General features: G+C 36.6%; 2 protein-coding genes across 2 annotated transcripts; both read left to right on the forward strand.

Moving 5' to 3' along the window:
- The first annotated feature begins 420 nt into the window (after window positions 1–420).
- On the forward strand, window positions 421–789 carry KRTAP25-1 (keratin associated protein 25-1). The gene has a single exon (XM_037990648.2). The coding sequence runs from the start codon at window positions 445–447 to the stop codon at window positions 751–753; it is 309 nt and encodes a 102-aa protein (XP_037846576.1). The 5' UTR covers window positions 421–444; the 3' UTR covers window positions 754–789.
- A 6,303-nt stretch (window positions 790–7,092) lies between these two features.
- Window positions 7,093–8,721, forward strand: KRTAP24-1 (keratin associated protein 24-1). The gene has a single exon (XM_037990890.2). The coding sequence runs from the start codon at window positions 7,111–7,113 to the stop codon at window positions 7,867–7,869; it is 759 nt and encodes a 252-aa protein (XP_037846818.2). The 5' UTR covers window positions 7,093–7,110; the 3' UTR covers window positions 7,870–8,721.
- Window positions 8,722–9,925: the final 1,204 nt, after the last annotated feature.

Here is a 9,925-nt window from a genome sequence, read left to right on the forward strand (position 1 = left end):
GAGTCTGGATATATAGCTATCAAGGTATAGAAGCAATTTGGTCTAGTTTGATGTAGACTTAGATAAACTATTCTTTGTTACTTATCTGAATGAAAGCCTTACTTCAGACTCTATCATGTCAGCCAGCATCTGCTATTATGGAAACTACAACTTCTGCTGTCTTGGGAGTTACTGCCATGTTCTTGTCACGTCATCCATTGCACTCTGCCCTACTCATGTAAACTGGAGCCATGCTCTGTGCTTCTCCAACCAACGCTGAATTTGGCTTCTAGAAAACACCCCAGAGAAATGTGGTAAACCTTCCAGCTACCATTCATCTAATTGTGTGCATGCAATTTGTGAAATATCTTGCTACTTTCTACTACTTATTTTGTCTCCAGACCTTGCTACTCAACTAGCTGTTTTTCTATCAATCTTGAATTTTCAAGTTCCTGCCAATTCTCAATGCATAACAGATCTCAATGCTATTTTTTCAGTAGTTGCCTCTCCCAAAACCACATCTGTTATGGCTGTCAATCACTGAGCTTTATTTTTTGTGGCTGTCAACCACTGAATTTTGTGTCCAGGACCTGCTATCCTTTGAGCTCTTTCTCCTATGGTTATCAACCTATAGGTTCTATATTCAACAGCTTCAGAGCCCTAAATTATGTGTCTCATGGTTTCCAACCTGTTTCCTTCATGCACAGCAGTTTCCAACCAGCTTGTTCTGATTTTGTGGGTTGGCAGTCTCCATTTCGTAGAAGAACATGCTGAATTGTTATTTCAGTGTCTTGCCTGACAGCATTTTACAGAAATTTTATCTTTAGGTTGAAGGTTTGCTCTTAGGCTGATGGATCATTTTGTGTTTATAGTTCAGGTGCTATTTTAACATGTCCTGTTTTATGTGATCAAATTCTAAGAGACTGTAATTTTTTCTTCACTAGAAATTTTTCAAATTCTAAGAGATTCTAATTGTTTCTTCACTAGAAAATTTTCACTGCCAGGGATTCTTGATTTCTATGCCAGTAATATGTCCTTGAATAGGAAGACAAGGTTTCATGGTTATTTATAAATAATCTGTCTTCAAATGATATAGAAAAGAGTATCTTTGGTTCTTCATTATCTTCAATGAAGTTAAGGACAGCTAGTTTCACTAAACAAATATAATGCAAATAAAGAAAAGAAAGAGTATCTGAAAAAGGCAGGCAAGATAGATCCTTTCAAGAATCTGAATGCATGTGTCCTATTACATAAACATTAAATATGCACCTGTATTTTCTAACACTTAAAGAGAGAATTATTTAGCCCGAATAGACTACATTTTGCCATAGCAACCAACAACTTCAGAATTCCAGATGCTTAAAATTGGAATGGTGTACTTATCAACCCTACTACACATTCATTGTTTCAGCTCCCAAATCATTCTCATTCTGGAACCCAGACATAGAGGATCTTCATTATCAGGAATAATGCCAGTAGAGGCAGAGGGAAAATAGTAAGGAAAATTAATTGCTCATCAGCACTACATATGTCTCCTAAATTACCATTGAACAGAGCAAGTTACAATGCCCAGTCTGCCCCACAAGATTAAGCACAAAGGGGTTACATAAATTATAGTTCTGTACAATGGACAGCACAATATTTTTTCCTCTTGAACTAAACTTAAGTCCTCCCCCGTGCCCTCCCATGGATCCTTGCATAGAGAAAATTGTTATTACTTTGAACCTGTTTCTCTGTTATATGTATGTAACTAATTAACTCAGTTATTCCACCTACTCACTGGGAACTTGTTCTTCTTACAATCAACTGCTCATATTCCAGTAACTATTCCACCATATTGATCATCTTCAATGGACTGGGCATACCACTGCATGATCAATAATCTTCCAATGCATGTATGAAAAGATACTATTATCCCCATTGTTACAGATAAGAAAATTTAAATAGGTCAAGAAACTTGCCTGAAGACCCACATAAGTTATATTTCAAAGACTTTTCTTTATCTGTCATACTGTCTCTATTTTTATTCATTCAGGTTTTGACTAATCTAGAAGCCACTTGGAAGTTGTCAATTGCTTGGTGACCATAATATTCAACTCTAGAATGACAAATCTAAACTTCAAATAAAACTATTTCCTCTCTGCCACAGCCCCTGCCCAGCTTTTCTCTCTAGGTGGACTAACTTTAATGGTATGTACCCTTATGGGGTATGCCCTCTCTGGGATCCTTACTTCTCAGGTAAATGGTGATAAATGCCTTCAACTTATTCAATTCCTCCAAATTTAATTTCTAAGATCAACATATAATTTATATACATCATAGCAAGTTATGTAGCCTAAAACAGCCTATTCTGGAATGATTTTTCCTTTTGTTTTCCTTCCTTCTTCCTTCTTTCCTTCCTTCTTTCCTTCCTTTGTTCCTTCCTTCCTTCCTTCTTTCCTCATTTTCCTTCCATTTTTCCTCCCTCCCTCCTTCCTTCTTCTCTCCCTTCCTTCTTCCCTCATTTCATCCCTTCCTTTCTTGCTTGCTTCTTTATTTCTTTTTTCTATCCTTCTTCTTGCTTTTTATGTACACATACAAAATGCAGCAGGTTTTAGATGAGATCCAATAATGACAATAAAAAATAATAATACTAACAAACATTATAGGCTGATGATAACGATAAAGGTTAACATCAAAACATCAGCTACACAAAACTGTATTTCCTATGCTGTGCTTGACCAACTCTCACACCCACCTATTGAGTGAATACTACTATTAGTAGTATTTATTTAATTCAATAAATACAGTCACCTATGGAGCAAGTACTACTATTAATTCTCACAGCTACCTATTTAATTCTCATAGCCACCTATGGAGCAAATACTACTATTAACTTTATTTTGAAGATGTGGAAATTAAGTTACAGAAGCACATGGTAGTTAAACTGAGCATCAGAAACAGGATTAGTATCCAGTGAATTTGAGCATTGAGCCTTTATTGCTAGCAATGCGTATGTGGCTTCCAGGAACTAGCTAATGATATATGGCACTGAAGGATATGAGTTATACAAGAGGAGTCATTAGTAATCTGTTGTCAAACAAGTCATTTTTCTTAACTACACAAGGTAGAATTGTTCAATTTTAGCATTTACTTTTAGAGGACACAATGATTATTGTAGGATTATGTGTTTACAACATCAAAGTAAATTGCGAATAATATTTTTTTAGTCCACTTGGTGACTGGAATTCCCTGAAGTGGAGCTTTAGAAAATTAGAAAGAAAAGATTTAATTTGCATCTACTATGTCCATTGCACTTTTCTAGGTATTTTCATATTTATTATCTCATTGCATCTGCAGGAAAGTCCTGCAAAGTACATGCTATTAGCTCCAGTTTTATGTAAGAAGATACTGATGTACTTAGAGAGAAAAATTTTCCAAGGGTACATGCTAATAAATACATTTAAATGGTAGTCAGCAAGGAAGTAATGCATAACTCATTAGGGTACATTCCTTACAGTTCCATTTAAAAATGTTTAACTTTTACTACAGCTGTATTTCATTACATATATACCATGTTTCCCTGAATTTAAACATGAAAATTCCTATCTTTCCACCCATTTGTGTTATCATTTTTAAACGCTTTACCTTCATTTTTTTGTTTCTTAAAAATTTTTATATTTCTCATCTGTTCTTCAGCTTTTTAAACCACTAATACTCTATTAAGCCAACAATGTAAACCCTGCATTACATTTACTGCAATATAAATGCTACTTGTAAACAGCAAGTAACCAACATTTTAGGTTACCAACGCTAAATTTAAGAATCTTTTTGACCCAATATTTGCAATTCAATTGTTATATAAGTATGGATTCAGAAACATTTTGCTTTTTCAATCATAAGATCAGTTTTGCCTAATTTAACACCATTTTGGCAAGTGGAAAAATACATTATTGCATATATAGTAGCAAAAGGGAATATAAAATTTTGTTTGACCTAAAAGAATAGGAAAATGTCCTCTATTATTTTGTTTAAGGGCCATTTACCGGAAAATTTAGCTTTCTTTGATCTTCTGTTTACCCTAAAGGATTTTTAACCTTTGGATAAAACTGGGAAAGAGTTCCGTAACTCTTTTTTAATGAGGAAAAGAATCTACTGGCTCATTAGATACAAGAAGTTTGTTGCTTATTCCACAGACAGTATTGGTATCTCTCTGAATTATCTGATGGCTAGAAAGCTTATTCCTTACATCTTAAACTTTCCCTGAATGCAGAGCACAAACTTCTCAAACTATGTAAGGACTATCTATTGTATTTTCCTATACTTTACTTTTCTGGCATAGTGTATTTATTTCCTGTGACAGCTGTAACAACTTACCACAAACTCAGTTGGAAAGGCATAAACAACAAGAGTGCATTTGCTTACAGTTCTAGAGGCTAATAGTCCAAAATCTGCTTCACCGACCTAAAGCGAAGTTATCCACAGTGCTGATTCCTCCTGCAATCCCCAGGAAGAAATCCGTTCCCTACCTTTTTTGGATTATAACGATTGCTGACATTCCTTAGCTTGTGGCCACATCATTCCAAACTCTGTTTCCATCCTCATATTGTCTGGAAATTACATCAGGCCCACCCACATAACCCACTTCAAGATCCTTAATTTAGTCACACCTGCATAGTCCCTTTTTGCCATGTCACGTAGCATTCACAGATTTCCCAGTACAAGAAAGTGGGCCTCTTGGGTGGGTGCATTATTTAGCCTTCCGCACACAACAAATACTAATAACAGGGGAATTAATGGAAGAAAACATTATTTTAGGAGTTAAGTGAAAACAGAGAAATGCATATGCCTCTCCAAAGCCTTCAGACCACAATGCCACTGAAGCGACAATGGTGTTTATTTTCTATTCAAGCCTGCCATTGCTATGAAGCTGGTATTTGCTGTATTTTGCTATATTTCTGATGTGGTGTGCTCCATCTCTTTCAAAAGTTGAAATTAGAGTAGGAGACAATTCTGCAGAGGTATCATGTACAGAAAATGATGGCGTGAATGGGATGGGGTGATGATTCCATAGGTGTGTGATATTCTGAGTAAGGAAGGAGATGAAACCTAAAAGCAAATGAGAGGAAGCGAGCTAGGGTTGCTTTCTCGAATCTCATTGTTTATGTGCTTAGAATATTATCATACCGAAATCAATTTAAATATGTTGTAATGGCTCATGCTTCGAATATTGGTCATGCCATATGATGTTCCACATTATTTTTTTGACTTACACCTGTGTGAATAAAATGAATTCAAAATACCTCACTATTTAATTTTAAGATGGAAGGGAAGAATGTGAGATTTACAGGTAATTGACTTAAATCATTCTGTGTTTGTTAATGATGTTAGCCCTCAAACCTGCTTCAAGGATGCCTAAGGGAAAAAAAAAAGACTAGAGGCAACAATGATACAATAGAGAAGCGTAGAAATAAAGCTTCATCAACCTCTGGCTTTTCTGTGTATTGCTGGAGCTCAGTAATGTAGCGGACAGTTGGCCATCAACTAACTGTGTATGTATCTTCTTTCCTATTTTGCCTGCCTCAGGACTAACATTTTCTGCACAAAATCCCAAGGCTCCCTATAGCCAAACAATTTGCTGGAAATATGGTTTCATGATTGTGGCCTTTGTCACCTGAGAGAAACTGCAGAAGGCAGCAAAACATGTTTAATACAGAATTGCTTATTGTCAACTTACAGAATAAATATACTGAGAAAAGCACTGAGAAAATGGAGATTTTTTTTAAAAAGAGAATATCTGTAGGTTTAAATTGGTGTGCATTTGAAATATCTAACTGAAAAGTAACCAAAAACAGTGAGAGAAATCTCATAGTTTGCTACAATGAGAGTTAATTTTTAAAACTATCCCTATAGCTGATCTTACCAGAAGTCTGTTCTATTCTCTGTCTGAACTCTTCACTGTTAATAAATGCACTGCTGTTTCCAATTCAATGGTGGCTGGAAGTATAAATTATAATTTTATATTTTGAAGAACAAAATTTTAATTCTTCAGTTTAAATTAAAATCTTTTAAAAAAATTATTTAGCCTTCACCCTGAGTAGTAAAAAGTGCTATTTAATATATACAGTGCTCATAAGAACTACACAGTTTATTCAGATAAAACTTTTAAACAGTTATTTCCTTTTGTTGACATAAACTAAAAATAACTGCATTTTTCAACACAGGAGTGAAATAAAGTGTAGGTGCAAAAGAAAGCAAATGAAGAATAAGATAACTTATTTGGGGAAAAACGGGAAAAATGTTTACATCTGACAACAATTGGGGTTTACAGCAGGCAATGGAACACGTGATTTGTAACCTTAGTCAATTAGGGAGGTATAATCTTGCAAAACTGGGTTTATTTGATAGCACACATTGCAGACACTCTTTAAGAAGGGATTTAACAGAAGTCTTGGTTGCTTAGCAACCAATGCCTCCTGGGAACAAGTTCATTTTTAGCCTGGTGTAGGTCACCAAGTGTCCCAAGTATTGCTGTGAGTCTTACCTGTGGATTTCTCCTAATACATTACACGAGAAGCTGTTACCAGTATATGGCCCTGCACAGGTAAGAGTATAGCACATATTTGGAGAGACTGATTCTTGAAAGGTCAGTGCCTGCTTTTGAATAACCATGTTGAGACAGACAAACTACTTGGCTTATTTCAGAGCATATGATTAAGTCCTTCAGTGTTTTCCAATAGTTAACAGAGTGGAAAAATACAGGTTCCTTGCTTTAGTTGAGTCCTTGTGAACCTTTAAATAACCATGTTGCAGAAGCCCATAGACACATGAACTCTTGTTAACCTCTGATTGACAGATGAGAGTTTGCCTATTAACGTGAAAATCACTATTTGTTGAAGTTATGGTCTACAGATGATGAGTGATGGGTGATGGTCAAAGTGGTGATTATGGATACTTTGAAGAATTAAAATAAACTTATTTTTACACGTGTGAAAACATTAGCCTCTGTGGCTAACCAACACACTAATGAGATGTTGCTGTGTTTTCGCCCCAAGCAGAGAGAAGGAAGAGTCTGGAGAGGCTTTTGACAATCACCAGGGAAGGTATAAAATGTCTTTAGGCCACAGCCACACTGCACAGCGACCACTGAGCATGTATACAGGCTCCATGTCTACTCCAGGCTATCCTGGGGTCTGCACATCATATCGAACTCACTGTTATATCCCAGTGACTTCTTCTGTTACTCTTAGCTCCAACGATTTAAGCCCTGCCTGTGGATACTACTTACCCAGTAGCTACCAAGGAAATCTCTGGCTCCTGGATTACTGCCAAGAATCCTACGGTGAAGCACCAACCTGCGAATCTCCCAGCTGTGAGCTCAAGACCTGCAGCACCACTGGTTGTAACCCATCAAACTCCTCTGTGCCCTGCAACTCCCCATCAGCAGGCCAAGTCTTCAGTGTCTGTGAAACTACCAACATCAAACCCAGCCCCAGCTGCAGCCCATGCACTCAGACCAACGGGTATGTATGCAATTGCCACACACCCACTCAAAGTGCATCCAAAGCCTGCCAAACCCTCCACAATGGTTCCAACTGCTTTGGACAGCTTAACTGCTCATCCAAGAGTTTCCAAACTCTAAACCACTGCAGATTGAGTACTTTGGGGTATAAAAGCTACCAAAATCCTTGCTTCATACCCAGCTACGTCTCACCATTATGTTATACTTCCAACAGCTGCCAACCCCAAAGCTATTTAATGAGGAATTATCACTATACGAGCTACAGGCCTACGAGCTGCGGACCACTGAGCTATTTATCCAGAAGCTTCAGGTCTCTGAGCTGTATACCCAGTACCTTTCCACCTCTGAGGTATTTATGCAGTGGTAGCAGACCTCTGAAATGCTTTTGACCAACTTACAGAATTTATAGCAATTGGAAATTGCCCAGTGGGGAAGATTCTACTAAGTAGTAGAATGTCTAATTTTCTGCTGAATCTCTTTATTCAGCCTAAGAATCTCGTTACATTAAGTTCAAATATAGCTCCCAGGCTTATTAACCACAGCCAGTATCACCTGCTAGCTTTTCTTTTTTTCTGTTGTTGTTATTACTCTTTGTACTAAAAGCTGACCCTGAAGGTAACATCGTTATTTCGGAGATTTATTACAATGGACTTACCGAAGAGACTCCATTTGAAATACAACCATCACCAGCTTTCTTTGGCTGTCACTGTTACTTGTCTGACAGTGTGATTATCACCTACCTTTCCTGATGAAATGGGACCTCCATGGTTTGACTGCAGATTCCAGCATGCAAGTTCGTTCGGATGGCTTTGCTTTTCGTTAATATTTTGGTCAGCTACCTAACTAGCACGTTGCTAATAAGCTGAGAGATAACATTATCTTGAGCAAATAGTTGAACTATTTCATCCTTTTCTTATTGACTGATTGTAAGAACAGGCAAATAGCAGTGGTGACTAGAGCTCAAAAAGAGAAGACTTCCACAAATCTTCTCTTCCAGAGAAGCCATAAAACAAGATTCACTGGTACTCAGCTTTTGTTCTCCATGCCTAAGAAAAAGCCTCAGAATTAGCTAAAGCATGAAAATTATTTGTTGAAAGAAGAACAAATACTGTTAGAGACTCTTTACAATTACGTTTAATCTATGTTCAGGATTCTCCTGTTATCCTGCCTTGCTGATTTATTGCATTATGACTCTGGAATATGTCCTCGTTCTTAGTTAATAAACAAATTTCTGACTGGAAGTAATGGCTTTCCTTATGCTTTATTTCACATTTACTAAAATTTCATCCATGTTCTGGGCAATGTACATAGCGTTGTCAAAATGCTGCTTTCCTGCCATTTAGTTTAGAGTCTAAATTTAAAATACAAAGAAGGGGCCGGACGTGGTGGCTCATGCCTGTAATCCAAGCACTTCGGGAAGCCAAGGGTGGGTGTATCACCTAAGATCAGGAGTTCGAGACCAGCCTGACCAACATGGTGAAACCCCATCTCTACTAAATACAAAAAAAAAAAAAAAAAAATTGGCCAGGCATAGTGGTATATGCCTGTAATCCCAGCTACTTAGGAAGTTGAGGCGGTAGAATCTCTTGAACCCAGGAGGCGGAGGTTGCAATGAGTCGAGATTATACCACTGCACTACAGCCTGAGTTACAAGAGTGAAACTCAGTCTCAAAAAAAAAAAAAAAAAAAAAAAAAAAAGTACACTATGGAATCACAAGCTTCTGACTTGTTTTGTTCTGTTTTAAACATATTATGGTTATCTCAACTAGAATGTCTACAATAATATTGATACACAGAAATTTGGAAACATTTATAAAATAAATCATTTTAACAAAGAGTACATAGAGTATTAAATATATGTTTGTTTCTCAGCACAGTATGTGTATTCATTGGTTTTGTAGATAAGGTTTCAGCAGTTAAATAAATTTAATATTGAACCTCCTAGAAGTGATTTAACCTCTATAAGTTATTATCCAAAAAATAAAAATAAAATCATCTATCAGAGTGGTGATAACAACATGATAAACATCCCAAGCATTTTTGTAAATAAAAAACAAATCATGTTTAAAGAAAAATAAAATGATCCCCAGAGATGGGTGTAACCGAAGTTTGGAAAGATGGGGAAGAATCTCCAATATCAAGAGTCAATGTCCAAAATTAAAACTCACAAAGCATATAAATAGAGCTAGTATATCACTCATTCCTTCAGTAGGAATATGTGTGTACAAAGGGCTTTAGAAGAAATATTAATGCACTGTTTCTGCTTGAACATGTCTGGGAATAATCAAGTCACTCCTTTGTGAGTTCGTTCAATTTTCAGAGAATTCTATTTGCTGAAAATTTCTTCTTCATATTGAGAAAAATACTGTATAGTTGCCTTTAGCAATGATCTATTGACCATATACGACCACTTCAATTCCTTTAACCTAGGATAGGTGTTCAAGT

The sequence above is a fragment of the Chlorocebus sabaeus genome, chromosome 2, assembly GCF_047675955.1.
Source record: "Chlorocebus sabaeus isolate Y175 chromosome 2, mChlSab1.0.hap1, whole genome shotgun sequence".
NCBI classification, from domain to species: Eukaryota; Metazoa; Chordata; class Mammalia; order Primates; family Cercopithecidae; genus Chlorocebus; species Chlorocebus sabaeus.